This window comes from Vipera berus (assembly GCF_964194415.1).
Source record: "Vipera berus genome assembly, chromosome: Z".
In the NCBI taxonomy this organism is placed as follows: Eukaryota; Metazoa; Chordata; class Lepidosauria; order Squamata; family Viperidae; genus Vipera; species Vipera berus.
This window is the reverse complement of record NC_138205.1, coordinates 133,694,307-133,714,511: the sequence shown is the minus strand read 5'-3', so window position 1 is coordinate 133,714,511 and position 20,205 is coordinate 133,694,307. Positions and strand designations below refer to the sequence as shown.

Here is a 20,205-nt window from a genome sequence, read left to right as displayed (position 1 = left end):
CTACGGGGAAGTCCAGCCAAAGGGTCTGAGCTGGGGGGGGAGGGCTTCTGAGGGGTGACCCCCCCAGCCTCCCCCCCCCACAAGGAGCCTTTGCAGCCAGAGTCCTGGGAAAGAGGAGGCCGAAGAGTTTGGGCCTGATCAAGCCAGAAGCGACCCTGAAGGTCATCTAGTCCAACCCCCTGCTGCTCAGGCAGGAGACTCTTACGGAATCGCAGAAGAAGAGTTGGAAGGGACCCTTGAGGTCATCTAGTCCGACCCCCTGCTGCTCGAGCAGGAGACCCTTCCGGAATCATAGAATCATAGAGCTGGAAGGCAACCTGGAGGTCATCTAGTCCAGCCCCCTGCTCAAGCAGGAGACCCTAGGCCTAGACCATTTCACACAATCAGTCAATCAGAACAGAGCTGGAAGGGACCCGGGAGGTCATCTAGTCCAACCCCCTGCTGCTCGAATAGGAGACCCTTCCAGAATCATAGAATAAGAGCTGGAAGGGACCTGGAAGGTCATCTAGTCTAGCCCGCTGCTCACGCAGCAGACCCCAGACCATTTCGCACAAGTGAGTAGTCTCCCTCCCGGCCTTGGCACCCAAGGGTCTCCTCCCCACTCATGAGGCCTGAGGGTGGTGGGTGCTGCTGCCCCCTCCTCCCTCTCCTGATTGGTCCACCGCTCCACAGCCTCTACTTTTCCCAGGGAAAGCAGGCGTCCAAGGCTTAAGCAGCCCCGCCCTCAAATCCCCTGGTTGGGGGAGGGGCTTATGGCCCAGCTAGGCTCCTCCCTTCCTTCCTGCTGACTTCACAGGGGCTTCCGGGCAGCCCCCCAGCCCCGTGGCAGCCCCCCTCCTCCCCCAATTCTTCCCCCGCCCCCATTTTTCTCTCTGCAGCTCAGCCCGAGACAACCCCTCCCCCCGAGCAGCCCAGAGCAGCTGTATACAGCCCATCCTCGACTTACGACGGTTTGTTTAGTGACCGTTCAAAGTTACAACGCCGCTGGGGGAAAAAAAAGGGATATATACACCACTGAGAAAATGTTAAGAAAGTCGGCAGCATCCCCCCGCAGGTCAGCAGATGTGCATCCGGGCGCTTGACTGCCGACTCGCATTTACAACGGTTGCAGGTGAGGAGCAAAGGCAAAGGGGAGGTGGGGGGAAAGCCCGATTCGCTTAACGACCGTGCGACCGATTCGACTACCGCCGCCATCCCCTCTGCAAAGGTGGCGAGGACGTGCGTCAAACGGAGGCGAGACGTAAGGAATGTCTCGCTGAGCCACCTGGATTCCGGGCGCCTTTGTGGTCGTAAAGTTGTTCTGCCCCGTCCCAGCCCACCGTCCCCGTTCTTCCCGCCCGGGGTCCCCGTCACCCCCCGCACTCACCACCGAGAAGTTGCGGGCGCTGCAGTTGGTCCCCCGAAAGCTGCAGTGCCAAAGCATCTCGTCCAGGTCGTGGCCCGTCCGGTCGTAGAACTCGGCCATGTCGAAGGGTCCCGCTTTGAAGCCCCGGAAGTTGGCTTTGTCCCGCAGAGCGGCCAGGGTCTCCGGGTCGGCCAGATGGGCGCCGCTGACCTCGTGGCGGGCGTCCAGCAGGGCCAGCAGGGTCCCCGCGTGGTAGAGGTCGTTGCGGCTGAGCTTGGAGAAGCGGAAACCGTTCAGGTTGCAGAGGGTGACGGCCGGGAAGGTGAGGTTGGCGGCGGCCACCTCGTCCAGCTTGGTCACGTGCGGGTAGCGGAAGAAGTAGTCGATGCGCTCGGCGCACACCAGCACCAGCAGGGCCAGCGAGCCCAGGAAGAAGAGGGCCCAGAGGCCGCGGCGCAAGGAGAGCGAGCTGTAGGCGAAGATGTGGCTGACCCCATGCAAGGAGGAGGAGACGGCGAAGACCTGCAGGCTAGACGGATGGCCCCCTTCCATGCCGGCCTCTCTCGGGGCGCACGGACCCCGGCCTTCGCTCCTCCAGATGCCCCCCCGACTCAGCCGGGCCCCCTTCTCTCAGTGGGGCCCCCGAACACCCAGCCGCACCCCCTGAGCCTGGCGAGGGGCGCGGGGTCCCCCGTCTCTCAGCGGTGCCCTGATCCTCGGCTGCACCCTGGTTTGGGGTACAAGGACCCTCTTCTCTCAGTGGTGCCGCCCGCAGGTGCCACCCCCCTGGCTCAGCCTGGGGAGGGGTGCAATGCCACCCTACTTTCAGCCTCGCCCCGATCCCCAGTGCCCCTCCGATCAATCCTGGGGAGGGTCGCACGGCCCCCCTACTTTCAGCCTCGCCCTGATCCCCAGCGCCCCTCCGATCAATCCTGGGGAGTGGCACACGACCCCCCTTTTCTCAGCCTCGCCCTGATCCTCAGCCGGCCTCCGAGTGATCCTGGGTAGGGCCGCACAGCCCCCCTACTTTAGCCTGGCCCCGATCCTCAGCGCCCCTCTGATTGATCCTGGGGAGGGGTGCACGGCCCCCCCTTTTCTCAGCCTCGCCCCGATCCTCAGCCGGCCTCCGAGTGATCCTGGGGAGGGGCGCACGGCCCCCCTACTTTCAGCCTCGCCCTGATCCCCAGTGCCCCCCCATCGATCCTTGGGAGGGGCGCACGGGCCCCCCTTTTCTCAGCCTCGCCGGCCTCCGAGCGATCCTGGGGAGGGGCGTACAGCCCCCCTACTTTCAGCCTGGCCCCGATCCCCAGCGCCCCTCCGATCGATCCTGGGGAGGGGCGCACGCCCCCCCGTTTTCTCAGCCTCGCCCTGATCCTCAGCCGGCCTCCGAGTGATCCTGGGGAGGGGCGCACGGGCCCCCCCTTTTCTCAGCCTTGCCCCGATCCTCAACCGGCCCCCGATCGATCCTGGGGAGGGGCGCACGCCCCCCCCGTTTTCTCAGCCTCGCCCTGATCCTCAGCCGGCCTCCGAGTGATCCTGGGGAGGGGTGCACGGGCCCCCCTTTTTCTCAGCCTCACCCCGATCCTCAACCGGCCCCCGATCGATCCTGGGGAGGGGCGCACAGCCCCCCTACTTTAGCGTGGCCCCAATCCTCAGCGCCCCCCCATCGATCCTGGGGAGGGGCGCACGGGCCCCCCTTTTCTCAGCCTCGCCGGCCTCCGAGCGATCCTGGGGAGGGGCGCACGGCCCCCCTACTTTCAGCCTGGCCCCGATCCCCAGCGTCTCTCGGGTCGATCCGGGGCCCCCTTTTCTCAGCCTCGCCGGCCTCCGAGCGATCCTGGGGAGGGGCGCACGGGCCCCCCCTTTTCTCAGCCTCGCCGGCCTCCGAGCGATCCTGGGGAGGGGCGCACGGGCCCCCCCTTTTCTCAGCCTCGCCGGCCTCCGAGCGATCCTGGGGAGGGGCGCACGGGCCCCCCCTTTTCTCAGCCTCACCCCGATCCTCAACCGGCCCCCGATCGATCCTGGGGAGGGGCGCACGGGCCCCCCTTTTTCTCAGCCTCACCCCGATCCTCAACCGGCCCCCGATCGATCCTGGGGAGGGGCGCACAGCCCCCCTACTTTAGCGTGGCCCCAATCCTCAGCGCCCCCCCATCGATCCTGGGGAGGGGCGCACGGGCCCCCCTTTTCTCAGCCTCGCCGGCCCCCGATCGATCCTGCGGAGGGTCGCACGCCCCCCCCCACTTTCAGCCTGGCCCCGATCCTCAGTCGCCCCCCCCACCCGACTCAGCCCGGGGGGGGCTCCGCTGCCCACCGCCCACGTTTCGCGCCCGCCGGCGCCCCCCCCGCCACCCCCCCGGCCGCGCAAGGCGATCGCGAAGCCAAAAACGGGCGGGCGGAGGCGCAAGTCGTTTCCCGAGCTTTCCTCCCGGCTCGGTGGCGGCGGGTTCGGCGGGTTCGGCGGGTTCGGCGGCGGCTCTGCGCAACGGCCCAGCCGGGGAAGCCGGCCGCTCCAGCCGGTCGGGCAAAATGGGGAGGGGTCCGCCCCCTCCCCTCCCTCGCCCTCCCCCCCCGCCCTGCAGCCTCCCGGGTCCTAAGCAGCAGCCCGCGCGGAGCCCGGGAGGAGGCGGGACGGCTTTGGGCCCCCCCCGCCCGCCCCCGAGGCGGCGGAAGCGGGAGGCAGAGCCTCGACCAGTCAATCAATCCATCCATCCATCAATCAATCAGTCGGGATCGAGCTGGAAGGCAGCTCGGAGGTCATCGAGTCGACCCCCCCCCCCCGTTCGGGCAGGAGACCCTCGCAGAGTGAGAGGAGGACAGAGTTGGGAAGGGGCCTCGGAGGTCATCTAGTCGAACCCCCCCCCCGTTCGGGCAGGAGACCCTCGCAGAGTGAGAGGAGGACAGAGTTGGGAAGGGGCCTCGGAGGTCATCTAGTCGAACCCCCCCCCCGTTCGGGCAGGAGACCCTCGCAGAGTGAGAGGAGGACAGAGTTGGGAAGGGGCCTCGGAGGTCATCTAGTCCGACCCCCCTGCTTGAGGAGGAGACTCGGAACAGAGTCATAGAATGACCAGAGTTGGAAAGGGACCTCGGAGGTCATCGAGCCCAACCCCCCCCCTTGAGGAGGAGACTCTGAACATAGAATGACGAGAGTTGGAAAGGGACCTCGGAGGTCATCTAGCCCAACACCCTGTTCGGGCAGGAGACCCTCACAGAATGTTAGAAGGACAGAGTTGGAAAGGGACCTCGGTGGTCATCTAGCCCACCCACCACCACCCCACCACCCCGCTTGAGGAGGAGACTCTGAACATAGAATGACGAGAGTTGGAAAGGGACCTCGGAGGTCATCTAGCCCAACACCCTGTTCGGGCAGGAGACCCTCACAGAATGTTAGAAGGACAGAGTTGGAAAGGGACCTCGGTGGTCATCTAGCCCACCCACCCCCACCCCCACCCCCGCTTGAGGAGGAGACTCTGAACATAGAATGACGAGAGTTGGAAAGGGATCTCGGAGGTCATCGAGCCCAACCCTCTGTTCGGGCAGGAGACCCTCACAGAATGAGAGGAGGACAGAGTTGGGAAGGGACCTCGGAGGTCATCTAGTCCGACCCCCCTGCTTGAGGAGGAGACTCTGAACATAAAATGACAAGAGTTGGAAAGGGACCTCGGAGGTCATCGAGCCCAACCCCCTGTTCGGGCAGACCCTCACAGAATGAGAGAAGGACAGAGTTGGGAAGGGACCTTGGAGGTCATCTAGTCCAACCCCCTGCTTGAGGAGGAGACTTGGAACAGAGTCACAGAATGACCAGAGTTGGAAAGGAACCTGGGAGGTCATCTAGCCCAACCCCCCTGCTTGAGGAGGAGACTCTGAACATAGAATGACAGTTGGAAGGGACCTCGGTGGTCATCTAGCCCACCCCCCCACCCCGCTTGAGGAGGAGACTCTGAACATAGAATGACGAGAGTTGGAAAGGGACCTCGGAGGTCATCGAGCCCAACCCTCTGTTCGGGCAGGAGACTCTCACAAAATGATAGAATGACAGAGTTGGAAAGGGACCTCGGAGGTCATCTAGCCCAACCCCCTGCTTCAGCAGGAGACCCTTACAGAATCACAGAGTTGGAAAGGACCTCGGAGGTCACCTATTCTAACCCCCTGCTCCAGCAGGAGACCCGTATAGAATTACAGAATGGCAGAGTTGAAAGGCACCTCGGAGGTCATCTAGTCTGACCCCCAGCTCAAGCAGGAGACCCTTATAGAATTACAGAATGACAGTCAGAAGGAACCTCGGAGGTCATCTAGTCCAACCCCCTGCTCGAGCAGGAGACCCTTACAGAACCACAAAGTTCGAAGGGGCCTTGGCGGTCATCTAGTCTGACCCCCCCAGCTTGAGCAGGAGACCTTTACAGAATCATAGAAAGACAGAGTTGGAAGGCACCTCAGAGGTCATCTAGTCTGACACCCCCCCCAGCTCGAGCAGGAGACCCTTACAGAATTACAGAATGATAGTCGGAAGGGACCTCGGAGGTCATCTAGTCCAACCCCCTGTTTGAGCAGGAGACTCTCGTCTATACCATTTGAGACGCGGCTGTCCAGTCTCTTCTCGAAGTCCCCCCCCCCAATGTTGGACCACCCACAACGTCTAGGGGCAAGGGCTGACTTCTTGATTGGCTGAATTATTCGGGCCCCGAATAATTTGTTTTTCGCAAGCCTCTTTATTAACCTTTCAGATTAGAAGCAGGAAATGTCAGTGCAATCCGCAGAAAAAAGGAGGAGATCGGGGGAAAAAAACAACCACAATGATGCTCTGCAAGGATACATAACGTTGCGTAAAGAAAATATATGAAAATGGAGATCACCATTTATACAAAGGAGGTCTATAAAGCGGTAGAAAGAAGATATATCGAGCTATACAAAGGGGTGTCAATCAAATAGAAGTTCCCTCAGCGTTAAGATTTCAGCCCAAGAGCATCTTCTTTCCTCTAGCGATAGGACTAACAACTAGACTACATTTCCCAGAAGCCTTCTCTTAAGGAAACGGCAGTTTTAACCTTTGAAATGCTAAACCAGGGGTCTTCAAACTTGGCCCTTTTATGACTTGTGGACTTCAACTCCCAGAACTCCTCAGGCAGAGTGCCTGGCTGAGGAATTCTGGGAGTTGAAGTCCACAGGTCATAAAAGGGCCAAGTTTGAAGACCTCTGTGCTAAACGGTCTTACATACAGTTCTCTCCATGAGGCATTAACCCTGTAAATGCTAAATACTCTAACACAGTGCTTAATCCCTAAGTAGACTACAATCTGCTCCAGCATACCCTCCTCCTTTCTCTCTTTCTCCCTCCCTTCTTTCTGTCCCTCTCTCTCACCCCCCTTTCTCTTTCCCACTCTCTCCCTCCCTCTCTCTCTCTCTCTTTCTCTCCCTCCTTCCCTCCCTCTTTCTCTTTCTCTCTCTCTTTCTCTCCCCCCACTCTCAGAAGAAGGAGAACTTCCAGGAGGAGCCCTTGCGAGCGTCTTCCCCGTAGAAGGGGGCCTGCTGGTTCTTCTCCACCAGCTCCTCCACCATCTGGATCAGCTGCTCCACCTGGGCCTCTCGCTCCATCCCTCCGGCCCGGTTGCTGAAGGCCAGGCAGCGGTTCCCGCACTCGGCGATGTAGCGCTTCAGCTCCATGTCTTGCGCCGAGATGAAGCTCTGCAGCGACGCCCCCTCCAGGTCCTCCTTGTGCGTGAAGAGGAGGATGAGGTAGCGCAGGGCCTCCTTCTGGAAGACGCTTCTGATGAAGTGGATGGTCTTCTTCTCCTCCTTGGTGAAGGTCCCCACCTTCAGGACGTGGAGGAGGGCGTGGGGGCCGGGCGGACACAGCTCCACGCAGCACTTCAACTCGGCGGACGTTTTGCTCTCCGAGAGGTGCGTGTCGCAGATGCCCGGTGTGTCCACCACCACGATCTTCCGGCCGTTGAACAGCGTCTCCCCCCACTCGCAGTGCCGGCTGACCGTCTGTACACTCATCTCGGACCTGAAGTGTTTCCTTCCCAGGATGGTGTTTCCCGTGGCGCTTTTCCCATCTCCGGTTTTCCCGAGGAGGACGACCCTGAGCTCTGGCACTAGGGAGGAGAAGAGGAGGAGGAGAGAAGGAGAGCGGAAGGAGAGAAAGAGAGGAGAGGAGAGAAAGGGGGTAAGGAGAGAAGGAGAGAAGAGGGGAAGGAGAAGGAGGGAAGGGGAAGGGGAAAGAGGAGGGAAGGGAAGAAGAGAACGAAAGAAAAAAAGAGAAGAACGAAAGAACCAGAGGAGGAAAGAGAAGAGGAAAGGAGAGAGGGGAGGAGAGAAGGGGAGGAGGAGAGAAAAAGGGGGAGGAGAGGAGGAGAGCGGAAGGAGAGAATGAGAGAGAAAGGGGATAAGGAGAGAAGAATGGAAGGGGAAAGAGAGGAGGAAAGGGAAGAAGGGAACAACGAAAGAAAAAATGAAAGAACGAGAGGAGGAAAGGGGGAAGAGAGGAGGAGAGAAGGAGAGTGGAAGAAGTGGAGGAAGAGAGAAGAGGGGGGAAAGGAGAGGAGGGGGAAGAGAAGGAGAGGGAGAGAAGAAGGGAAAGAGGAGGGAAGGGGGAAAGAGGAAGGAGGGAAGAAGAGAAGAATGAAAAAAGAGAAAAGAACGAGAGAAGAGAAGGAAAGAGGAGGAGGAAAGAAGAAGAAGAAAGAAAAGAAAGAAGAGGAGAAGGAGAGGAGAGAAGGGAAGGGAAGAGGAGGGAAGAGAGAAGAACGAAAGAAGAACAAAAGAGAAGAGAAAAGAACGAAAGAGAATGAAAGAGAACCAAAGAATGGGAAGAGAAGAGAAGGAAAGAGAAGAGAGAGGAAGGGAGGAAGAAAAAGAGGAGAAAGGAAAAGAGAAGAGAAGGAGAAAAAGAAATAGAGGAGGAGAAAGAAAGGGAAAGAGAAAACACAAGAAAGAAAACATCACTTCCAGTGGCGTAAGGCTGGGGGTAGTCCTCAACTTACGGCCACAATTGACCCCCCCCCCAAATTTACGTGGCTAAGGGAGAGTTTTGCCCCCATTGCACGCAGTTTTGGGACGCGACGACCGTCACAAACGGGAGCCCAAATTTTGACTCCCGGGAAGGCGTCGTCGTTCGCCAGGCTGCAAAAAAAACCCCGTCCTTGGCCCCGTCTTTTGGGGGCCGTCGTAACATCCGAGGGTCACTAAACGAACCCTCGTAAGTCGAGGACTGCCTGTCCTGTACCGTTGGGCGTGTGTGTGTGTGTGTGTGTGTGTGTGTGTGTGTGTGTGTGTGAAATTAACCGACGGGTTTGGCTTGAGCTAGGAAAAACAAAGTCAAAAGCCGAAGGATTTTCCCTCGGCGGCTGGGAAAGGGGCGCCCGGATTTATTTCCCTCCCCCCCGGTTTTTCCCCCACTTCCCTCATTTTTTTCCCGATGTTTCACACGCCGTTTCCGCTGCTTCTCTCGAAACGCTCCCCGCCAGCCCCTGGGAACGGGAGGAGAGCCGGGGCTCCGGCCCGGCAACGCCGGAAGCAGCGTGGAAGGTTACCTCCTTCTCCTCCTGGATGGCCGCGCTTCCCAAATTCGGCCTGTCTCCCTCGCGGAAGGGGAGCCACCTGGAGAAGGGAAGGGAAGAAGGTGGCAAGGAGGGCCGGGATTCGCCCTCACCCACCCTGAGGCGACGGCCCTCGCCCGGGTTTCCCTCGGGAAGGGGGAGAGGTAGGTGCGGCTGAGGCCGCTGGTGCTCCCGGGGCATCCTCCCGGGGCGAGGGGGGGAGACAGAGAGAGACGGGAGGACACGCCAAGGGGCAGGACATTAATTGGGGAGACCCCTCCCCCCTGCCCCAGGAGGAGGAGGGGGAGGACCTCTGAGGCTCAGGGAAGGGGGCTTCCTGCTCCTTCTTCCTCTCCCCTCCCCTCCTTTGCTCTCCTTTCCTTTCCTCCCCTTTGCCTCCCTCATCTTTCCTTTCCTTTCCTTTCCTTTCTTCTCCTCTCCTCTCCTCCCCTTTGCCTCCCCTTCCCTTCCCTCATCTTTCCTTTCCTTTTCTCTCCTCCCCTCATCTTTCCTTTCCTTTCCTCTCCTCCCCTTCCCTCATCTTTCCTTTCTTCTCCTCTCCTTCCCTTCCCTCATCTTTCTTTTCCTTTCTTCTCCTCTCTCCTCCCGTTTGCCTCCCCTTCCCTTCCCTCATCTTTCCTTTCCCTTCCTTTCCTTTCTTCTTCTCTCCTCCCCTCCCCTTTGCCTCCCCTTCCCTTCCCTCATCTTTCCTTTCCTTTCCTCTCCTCTCCTCTCCTCCTCCTCCCCCTGCTCCTCCCCTTCAGCCCGACTAGACTGCAGAAGGCCTCCGGTTACCTTTTCGGCCTTCTCCGGGTGACACACGGAAACCGCCTCGCTCCATCGGCCCCTTCCTATTGGGGTCACGGCAGCGCACCGGAACTGGTACTCCACATTGAGCTGCACCCGCAGCTCCTCCGCGGGGAGGCTGGCCCACTCGTCCCCGGCCATCCGGTACTGCACCTCGTACCTGGAGACTGAAGCTGCCCCAAAACTGGCCGGCCGGACGACGACCCGGACGCGGTCCGCCTGGACCAGCTCCACCCCGGGAGGGCCTGGCTGGGAGGGCAGCTCCAGCTGGCGGTCGACCAGCTTGCCGTCTTCGTAGAGGTAGACCGAGGCTCCCGGCCGGCTCTCGTCCCAGACGGAGGAGACCAGGAAGCGAAGGTCGCCCCGATTCTGGTGGAGCTGGGCAAAGTCCGACAGGGAGGCAACGGCGCAGCGGATCCCGTGCTTTCTCCCTTCGTCCTCGAACCACAGCTTGGAGCTCGGCTTCTCTGAGGAAGAGGCCGGCTCTCTGCTCCCCTCGGAAAGCGGCCTTCGGAGCCAGCCTCGCAACTCCTCCACATCGGGATCCCCGCCGCGCAAGGAGGTCAACATGAACGCCACCAGAAAACGGTGCCGGCAACCGAACAGTATTTCTTCCAGCTTGCTCGGAGCAGAGACCACCTCCAGCCGTTGCAGGCGGGACAGGCAGAGGGCCAGGAATTCCATCTCCCGTTTCTTCCGGCCCAGCAACTCGGTCAGGGCCTGCCGGTGGAAGGGGCTCCGAATCAAGCCGGTGGACAGGGCCCCCAGGACGCCAGCCTCTTCTTTTCCTGCCTGGACGGACAGCAGCGTTGTCCCCACTTCCAGCCGGAACGCCTGACCGTGTTGCCTGCAGAGACGCCTCAGCTGCTCGAGTCGGTCCTTCATCTCCGAGAAGAGGCCGGCCGGTGGGGATCCGAGCAGATCCCGGCAAGCTAGATCCGCCTCCCGTAGGGACTCCAAGTGGGCCTGGGCGTCGCCCAGCCAGCCCGAGGGAAGGTCCCGGGCGAGCCGAGCCGCTTTGGGATCCAACCTGACCAGCGGGTATAACCACACGGTCACCGGCACAGCCTTCCCGACTTCCCCGGACGTTTGGGGGAAACTGGCGTAGGTTTCCAGGGCCTCCTGAAAAGTTGCCGGGTTTTTCAGGGCCACGTCGCTGTATAACGTACAGCGGATCTGACCTTCCGCTTCTCTCTGTGCGTTGCTCTGTCCGAGCGGAGCTCGGCCTTCGGCTGCCGCCTTGGACATCGTCTCAACCATCTCCAGAAGACGCTGCTGGATCTCCCGGATATCTTCCGATTTGGAGACCTGGCGGTTGAAAACGAAGAAGGCCTGGGCCCCGTAGAGCACGGCCGTGACCACATGGGTGGCGGACCCCTCCTCAAGGGCTTCCCGGTAGAAGACCCTCTCCCTGCTGAGCAAACCTGTCGGCAGCTGCTTCAGTTCTGTGGTGGTCCGGAGGTGAAGGGTGCCGCAGGCCTGGCGCGCGGAGGGCAGCCCCTCCTCCAGGTAGGTGGCGGCCCCCCCCACTTCGAAAAGCTCCCCCAGGAAGCTGGCCTTCAGGGCGCCCTTCAGGTTGAGGGCCTCGGCTTTGCTCTGCAGGGAGGCCGACGGGAGGACCTGAACCTCCTTCCCGGAGCGGGCCTCGGTTGTGACCTCCTTTTGCAGAGTCTCGGCATCCCACAAAGTGATGTCTGCAAGAAAAGGGAATCGCAGTTGCTGCTCGTAACGTGCTTTGCGGTTTATTGATGAAAAAGAACATGGTTTCATATGAAACTATTTCTATATTCTATTCTATTCTGTTCTGTTCTATTCTATTCTTCTATAATTCTTATTCTTATTCTTATTCTATTCTATTCTATTCTATTCTATTCTATTCTATTCTATTCTATTCTATTCTATTCTACTCTACTCTACTCTACTCTACTCTACTCTACCCTACCCTACCCTACTCTATTCTATTCTATTCTATTCTATTCTATTCTATTCTATTCTATTCTATTCTATTCTATTCTATTCTATTCTATTCCATTCCATTCCATTCCAATCCATTCCATTCCATTCCAATCCATTCCATTCCATTCCATTCCATTCCATTCCATTCCATATTTTCTATTCTATTCTATTCTATTCTATTCTATTCTATTCTATTCTATTCTATTCTATTCTATTCTATTCTATTCTATTCTATTCTATTCTATTCCATTCCATTCCATTCCATTCCATTCCAATCCATTCCATTCCATTCCATTCCATATTTTCTATTCTATTCTATTCTATTCTATTCTATTCTATTCTATTCTATTCTATTCTATTCTATTCTATTCTATTCTATTCTATTCTATTCTATTCCATATTTTCTATTCTATTCTATTCTATTCTATTCTATTCTATTCTATTCTATTCCATATTTTCTATTCTATTCTATTCTATTCATTCTGAATTCTATTCTATTCTATTCTATTCTATTCTATTCTATTCTATTCTATTCTATTCTATTCATTCTGAATTCTATTCTATTCTATTCTATTCTATTCTATTCTATTCTATTCTATTCCATATTTTCTATTCTATTCTATTCTATTCTATTCTATTCTATTCTATTCTATTCTATTCTTCTATTCATTCTGAATTCTATTCTATTCTATTCTATTCTATTCTATTCATTCTGAATTCTATTCTATTCTATTCTATTCTATTCTATTCTATTCTATTCTATTCTATTCTATTCTATTCCATATTTTCTATTCTATTCTATTCTATTCTATTCTATTCTATTCTATTCTATTCTATTCTATTCTATTCTATTCATTCTGAATTCTATTCTATTCTATTCTATACTATTCTATTCTATTCTATTCTATTCTATTCATTCTGAATTCTATTCTATTCTATTCTATTCTATTCTATTCTATTCTATTCTATTCTATTCCATATTTTCTATTCTATTCTATTCTATTCTATTCTATTCTATTCTATTCTATTCTATTCTATTCTATTCTTCTATTCTATTCATTCTGAATTCTATTCTATTCTATTCTATTCTATTCTATTCTATTCATTCTGAATTCTATTCTATTCTATTCTATTCTATTCTATTCTATTATTCTATTCTATATTTTCTATTCTATTCTATTCTATTCTATTCTATTCTATTCTATTCTATTCTATTCATTCTGAATTCTATTCTATTCTATTCTATTCTATTCTATTCTATTCTATTCTTTCTGAATTCTATTCTATTCTATTCTATTCTATTCTATTCTATTCATTCTGAATTCTATTCTATTCTATTCTATTCTATTCTATTCTATTCTATTCTATTCTATTCTATATTTTCTATTCTATATTATCCTATTCTGTTCTGTTTTATTTCCTGTTTCCTATTCTATTTCCTATTCCGTTCCGTTCTCATTCCATTCTATTCTATTCCCTATCCTATTCTATTTCATATTCCATTCCATTCCATTCATACCATCAATTCTAATTCTAATTCTAATTCTAATTGCTAAGCACATTGGTTTGTGCTTTAAATTGTAAGCCGCCCTGAGTCTTCGGAGAAGGGCGGGATATAAATGGAATAAAAATAAAATAAATAAATAAAATAATTCTAATTCTAATTCTAATTCTAATTCTAGTTCTAACTCCAACTCCAATTCTTCGGATTCTAATTCTATCCCATCCTATTTTGACTATCTCTATTCTCGCCGTCTCCCACCCGGAGGAACTCCGAAGGAAGAGCTCTCCTCTGCCCCCCCACCAGCTGTCCGGGAACTCCCGTCCTTAAGGGGGGGCACTCCCCGGGATCCCGCCCACCGCCTCCTGCAGCCCCAGAGCGATGGCAGAAAGCCGGGAGGGTGGATGGAAGAGCCTTACCTGGGATCAGGGAATCTTTGCGGCCGTCGTACAGCGTTCCCAGCCGGAAGGGGCGGCCGAGGGCCGGCATCTCCAGGGACCCTTCCATTCCGGCACTTCCGGCCCCACTTCCAACCGGGGGGTGGGGAAGGAAGAGTTGCAGAGAGAGGAGCTTCCCGAAGGGAAAAATGCAGCAGCCGGATTCCGCCGGGGTGGTGGTGGTAAGAGATCAGCAGGCTGAGCTGGAAGGAGGCGTGAAGCGTGCCATTAGTTTGGAATCCTTGCACGGACACAAATCTAGCCGGGCTCATAAATTCCAGGGACAATTCTCTAGCCCCACTTCAGGCTTAGTTAGTTAGACCAGGCCTCTTCAAACTTGGCAACTTTAAGACTCGGGGACTTCAAAAATCTCAGAATTCCTCAGCCCCGGCTGCGCCAAGGAATTCTGGGAGTTGAAGTCCACGAGCCTATTTTTTTTTTAAAAAAAGTTTTTTTTATTATTTTTTTAACTAGGTTTTTAGTAGTTTTTTTTCTCCCCCGCGTAGAATAATAATTTTTCGACCACTCAGGCCGGCAGTTTGACACCCCTGGTCTAGGGTCTCCTGCTTGATCAGGGGGCTGGACTAGATGACCTCAAAGGTCCTTCCTAGCTCTATTCTTGATTGATCGACTTTGCAAAGGGGCGGCCCCCAAAGAGGAGGGAGTCAAGCTATTCTCCAAAGCGCCCGAAGGCAGGACAAGAAGCAACGGATGGAAACTAGTCAAGGAGAGAAGCAACCTGGAACTAAGGAGAAACTTCCTGACAGTCGGAACAATTAACCAGCGGAACAACCTGCCACCAGAAGCAGTGAATGCTCCAACACTGGAAGTTTTCAAGAAGAGACTGGACAACCATTTGTCTGAAATGGTATAGGGTTTCCTGCCTGAGCAGGGGGTTGGACTAGATGACCTCCAAGGTCCCTTCCACCTTTATTATTATTGTTGTTGTTGTTTGTTGTTGCTGCTGTTATTATTAAGTACCTGGTTTGTGTTTCCATTTCCAACATTTCTCTGACGTCGTTTTAAACATTTTTGCTAATCTTCTGGTGAAAAGTTCATTAATTTTTTTTTTACAATTTCTTATTAAATTTCAAAATGGGAGATGAACAATAATTGTTGTTATTGTTATTGTTATTATTGTTGTTGTTTTGTTATTGTTATTATTGTTATTGTTATTATTGTGATGTACCTGGTTTGTGTTTACATTTCCAACATTTGTGCTAATCTCCTGATGGAAAGTTCATTTAAAAAAAAAACGTATGATTCCTTATCAAATTTCAAAAAAATGGAAGATAAAATTGTCTAATTTTCGACTGAGTTGGAAAGAAAATGAAAGAGGAATTAGCGAGAGAGAAACAACGCTAAGACGGGCGAAAAATACAACACGTCGTAGGGAACTGGAGAGAAATGGCCAAATTTACGGGAAATAAACCCGCAAATAAACCCAGGTGGAACCTCCTGCCAATCTGTCCCGGAAGGAGAGATCCCACAAGGCTGACCGTAGGTCCAAAAAGTCAAGATGGCGGCTGCAAACAGGGGGGGAGGGGCACGGTAGCCCTGCCTATCCGTGGGTCCGCCCCAAAGAGGAGGGGCTTGCTTTGAGTCCAGCCAGCCGCCATCTCGACTTTTACAACCAAGGATCTTCCGACTGTGCCCTTGGATGGTTTGCGGACTTCAACTCCCAGAATGCCTCAGCCGGCGTGCCTGGCTGAGGGATTCTGGGAGTTGAAGTCTGTCGCGTCCACAAGCCATGCAAGGGCCAAGCGTGAAGACCCTTGATGACCTGTGGACTTCAACTCCCAGAATGCCTCGGCCGGCGTGCCTGGCTGAGGGATTCTGGGAGTTGAAGTCCACAAGCCATGCAAGGGCCAAGCGTGAAGACCCTTGACCTGTGGACTTCAACTCCCAGAATGCCTCGGCCGGCGTGCCTGGCTGAGGGATTCTGGGAGTTGAAGTCCACAAGCCATGCAAGGGCCAAGCGTGAAGACCCTTGATGACCTGTGGACTTCAACTCCCAGAATGCCTCGGCCGGCGTGCCTGGCTGAGGGATTCTGGGAGTTGAAGTCCACAAGCCATGCAAGGGCCAAGCGTGAAGACCCTTGATGACCTGTGGACTTCAACTCCCAGAATGCCTCGGCCGGCGTGCCTGGCTGAGGGATTCTGGGAGTTGAAGTCCACAAGCCATGCAAGGGCCAAGCGTAAAGACCCTTGACCTGTGGACTTCAACTCCCAGAATGCCTCGGCCGGCGTGCCTGGCTGAGGGATTCTGGGAGTTGAAGTCCACAAGCCATGCAAGGGCCAAGCGTGAAGACCCTTGATGACCTGTGGACTTCAACTCCCAGAATGCCTCGGCCGGCGTGCCTGGCTGAGGGATTCTGGGAGTTGAAGTCCACAAGCCATGCAAGGGCCAAGCGTGAAGACCCTTGATGACCTGTGGACTTCAACTCCCAGAATGCCTCGGCCGGCGTGCCTGCTGAGGGATTCTGGGAGTTGAAGTCCACAAGCCATGCAAGGGCCAAGCGTGAAGACCCTTGATGACCTGTGGACTTCAACTCCCAGAATGCCTCGGCCGGCGTGCCTGGCTGAGGGATTCTGGGAGTTGAAGTCCACAAGCCATGCAAGGGCCAAGCCTGAAGACCCTTGATGACCTGTGGACTTCAACTCCCAGAATGCCTCGGCCGGCGTGCCTGGCTGAGGGATTCTGGGAGTTGAAGTCCACAAGCCATGCAAGGGCCAAGCGTGAAGACCCTTGATGACCTGTGGACTTCAACTCCCAGAATGCCTCGGCCGGCGTGCCTGGCTGAGGGATTCTGGGAGTTGAAGTCCACAAGCCATGCAAGGGCCAAGCGTGAAGACCCTTGATGACCTGTGGACTTCAACTCCCAGAATGCCTCGGCCGGCGTGCCTGGCTGAGGGATTCTGGGAGTTGAAGTCTGTCGCGTCCACAAGCCATGCAAGGGCCAGGCGTGAAGACCCTTGATGACCTGTGGACTTCAACTCCCAGAATGCCTCGGCCGGCGTGCCTGGCTGAGGGATTCTGGGAGTTGAAGTCCACAAGCCATGCAAGGGCCAAGCGTAAAGACCCTTGACCTTTGGACTTCAACTCCCAGAATGCCTCGGCCGTCGTGCCTGGCTGAGGGATTCTGGGAGTTGAAGTCCACAAGCCATGCAAGGGCCAAGCGTGAAGACCCTTGACCTGTGGACTTCAACTCCCAGAATGCCTCGGCCGGCGTGCCTGGCTGAGGGATTCTGGGAGTTGAAGTCCACAAGCCATGCAAGGGCCAAGCGTGAAGACCCTTGATGACCTGTGGACTTCAACTCCCAGAATGCCTCGGCCGGCGTGCCTGGCTGAGGGATTCTGGGAGTTGAAGTCCACAAGCCATGCAAGGGCCAAGCGTGAAGACCCTTGATGACCTGTGGACTTCAACTCCCAGAATGCCTCGGCCGGCGTGCCTGGCTGAGGGATTCTGGGAGTTGAAGTCTGTCGCGTCCACAAGCCATGCAAGGGCCAAGCGTGAAGACCCTTGATGACCTGTGGACTTCAACTCCCAGAATGCCTCGGCCGGCGTGCCTGGCTGAGGGATTCTGGGAGTTGAAGTCCACAAGCCATGCAAGGGCCAAGCCTGAAGACCCTTGATGACCTGTGGACTTCAACTCCCAGAATGCCTCGGCCGGCGTGCCTGGCTGAGGGATTCTGGGAGTTGAAGTCCACAAGCCATGCAAGGGCCAAGCGTGAAGACCCTTGATGACCTGTGGACTTCAACTCCCAGAATGCCTCGGCCGGCGTGCCTGGCTGAGGGATTCTGGGAGTTGAAGTCCACAAGCCATGCAAGGGCCAAGCCTGAAGACCCTTGATGACCTGTGGACTTCAACTCCCAGAATGCCTCGGCCGGCGTGCCTGGCTGAGGGATTCTGGGAGTTGAAGTCTGTCGCGTCCACAAGCCATGCAAGGGCCAAGCCTGAAGACCCTTGATGACCTGTGGACTTCAACTCCCAGAATGCCTCGGCCGGCGTGCCTGGCTGAGGGATTCTGGGAGTTGAAGTCCACAAGCCATGCAAGGGCCAAGCCTGAAGACCCTTGATGACCTGTGGACTTCAACTCCCAGAATGCCTCGGCCGGCGTGCCTGGCTGAGGGATTCTGGGAGTTGAAGTCTGTCGCGTCCACAAGCCATGCAAGGGCCAAGCCTGAAGACCCTTGATGACCTGTGGACTTCAACTCCCAGAATGCCTCGGCCGGCGTGCCTGGCTGAGGGATTCTGGGAGTTGAAGTCTGTCGCGTCCACAAGCCATGCAAGGGCCAAGCATGAAGACCCTTGATGACCTGTGGACTTCAACTCCCAGAATGCCTCGGCCGGCGTGCCTGGCTGAGGGATTCTGGGAGTTGAAGTCCACAAGCCATGCAAGGGCCAAGCGTAAAGACCCTTGACCTGTGGACTTCAACTCCCAGAATGCCTCGGCCGGCGTGCCTGGCTGAGGGATTCTGGGAGTTGAAGTCCACAAGCCATGCAAGGGCCAAGCCTGAAGACCCTTGATGACCTGTGGACTTCAACTCCCAGAATGCCTCGGCCGGCGTGCCTGGCTGAGGGATTCTGGGAGTTGAAGTCCACAAGCCATGCAAGGGCCAAGCGTGAAGACCCTTGATGACCTGTGGACTTCAACTCCCAGAATGCCTCGGCCGGCGTGCCTGGCTGAGGGATTCTGGGAGTTGAAGTCCACAAGCCATGCAAGGGCCAAGCCTGAAGACCCTTGATGACCTGTGGACTTCAACTCCCAGAATGCCTCGGCCGGCGTGCCTGGCTGAGGGATTCTGGGAGTTGAAGTCCACAAGCCATGCAAGGGCCAAGCGTGAAGACCCCCGTTTGAAACCCTAGTTTGCCGCAGAGGGAGGGTGGCGGGAGACACGGAATAAGATGGCCTGTCAGAGCTATGAGGACCGCAGGGAGGGTCTTCCAGGACACCCCACCCCCCCAAAAAAGGAAAGACGGAATAGAATAGAATAGGAGCTGGAAGGCGACCTTGGAGGTCATCTAGTCCAGCCCCCTGCTCAAGCCGGAGAACCTATAGTCCCATTTCAGACAAGGGGCTTCTCTTACCCGCAGTTGCCCCTCGCTCCTCCTCCTCCTCCTCCTCCTGGGACCGACTCGGAGCTCCAGCGCAGCTCACCCGCGGCTTGGGGGGAGGGGGGCTTCTCACGTGCCGCCAAGACCCGTGTCTATCCACCTGTACGCCCCCCCACACACACACCCCTGCCCCGCGGGCGGAGACCCCTTCGGCCCCGCGGAGATCCTTTCGCGTGGCGACTTGGCGACGGGGGAGGCAGGGCACCTAGGACAGGCTGCTAGGGCCGGATGGGACCTCCGAGGTCACCTAGTCCGACCCGCCGCCCCCGCGCCCCCCCCCTCAAGACAAGGCAGCCCGTCCGTCTCAAGGCGGGATCCCGCGGACGCTAGAGTGTGTGTGTGTGTGTGTGTGTGTCGCGGGGGGGGGGAACTCTTCTCTCCGCTGCTGTTTTTGCTTCCCTCCGGCTGGGAGGGACCTCCGAGGTCATCTAGTCCGAACCCCCCGCCCCGCTCAAGACAAGGCAGCCCGTCCGGCTCAAGGCGGGATCCCGCGGACGCTGGAGTGGAGAGTGCGGCGGGGGGGAAATTCTTCTATCCACCGCGGTTTTTTTCTTCCCACCAGCTGGGGGGGACCTCCGAGGTCATCTAGTCCGACCCCCTCGCCCCGCTCAAGACAAGGCTCAAGGCGGGATCCCGCGGAGGCTGGAGTGGAGACCGTGGAGGTGGGGGAAACTCGTCTCTCCGCCGCTGTTTTTGCTTCCCTGCGGCTGGGAGGGACCTGCGAGGTCATCTAGTTGGGCCCACCCGGAGGGAAGGGGAAGGGGGGGGGTTCCTGTCCTCCCTCTCTCCCTCCCTCTCCCCCCACCTCCTCCCTCTCCCCACACTTACCTTGCCCGCGGCTCTTTCCGGAGAGGGGTCGGGAGCGACTGCAGGCCGGACCCCCGCTCGCCACCCGAAGAGCGGAGCCGGGAGGGACCTCCGAGGTCTTCTAGACCGACCCCTCCGCCCAGGAAGGAAAGCTCCTAAGGGCGATCTCCGCGGCCGGACACCAGGCGCGTCCTCCCGCTCCCCAAGCCGAACCAAGAGACCTTCTGGGCGGACCCCCCCCTTCCTCCCTCCCCATTTTGGACGAAGGGAAGCTTGGGGGAAAAAGGGAGGGGGGGAGGAAAAGACGCCCCTAACGGCCCGTAAGAGAACGGGAAATAAACAGCCTATTTTTGGGGATGCGACTCCGCCTTTTCCTCCGGGGGGGAGCAACTTCGGGGTCTTTTTTTCCCCTCCGTCACGTGATTTCCAAGCAGCAGCGGCGCCGCCGCCCGGAGACTTTCGCTTTCCTTCGCCTTCACTTTCGCTTTCCGGCCATTAGCTGCGGCTGGCTCGACGCCTGGGCGAGGGGGAATTGGGGGAGGGGGCAACGGCCCCTCCCGCCCCCACTGAACCGGGAGACCCTTAGAGAGTCGCAGAATAAGACAGCTGGAAGGGATCTCCGAGGTCATCTAGTCCAACCCCCTGCTGTATGGGTCTCCTGCCTGAGCAGGGGGTTGGACTAGATGACCTCCGAGCT

At 56.1% G+C, this 20,205-nt stretch overlaps 2 protein-coding genes across 3 annotated transcripts in view; both read right to left on the bottom strand.

The window, feature by feature from the left end:
• Window positions 1–2,228, bottom strand: part of ASIC3 (acid sensing ion channel subunit 3) — a 23,066-nt gene extending 20,838 nt beyond the window's left edge. For both annotated transcript variants that reach the window (XM_081344957.1, XM_081344958.1), the window contains exon 1: window positions 1,367–2,228. In XM_081344957.1, the coding sequence (XP_081201083.1) occupies window positions 1,367–1,897 (531 nt within the window). In that variant the 5' untranslated portion in view covers window positions 1,898–2,228. The remainder of the gene's footprint in view (window positions 1–1,366) is intronic.
• Window positions 2,229–6,682: 4,454 nt separating this feature from the next.
• On the bottom strand, window positions 6,683–19,847 carry LOC308678097 (verrucotoxin subunit beta-like). The gene is made up of 5 exons (XM_081344944.1): window positions 19,530–19,847; window positions 13,563–13,783; window positions 9,675–11,380; window positions 8,874–8,940; window positions 6,683–7,436 (listed from the first exon to the last, which is right to left on the bottom strand). The coding sequence occupies exons 2-5, from the start codon at window positions 13,648–13,650 to the stop codon at window positions 6,805–6,807; spliced, it is 2,493 nt and encodes an 830-aa protein (XP_081201070.1). The 5' UTR covers window positions 13,651–13,783; window positions 19,530–19,847; the 3' UTR covers window positions 6,683–6,804.
• Window positions 19,848–20,205: the final 358 nt, after the last annotated feature.

Bases quoted from the DNA above. Each gene is read 5' to 3' on its own strand.
- LOC308678097 (XM_081344944.1), bottom strand. From the start codon at position 13,650: ATGGAAGGGTCCCTGGAGATGCCGGCCCTCGGCCGCCCCTTCCGGCTG. The intron at 11,381-13,562 runs GTAAGGCTCTTC...CTTTTCTTGCAG, and splicing joins CAAAGATTCCCTGATCCCAG to ACATCACTTTGTGGGATGCC. The intron at 8,941-9,674 runs GTAACCGGAGGC...TCCCTTCTCCAG, and splicing joins ACCCGGAGAAGGCCGAAAAG to GTGGCTCCCCTTCCGCGAGG.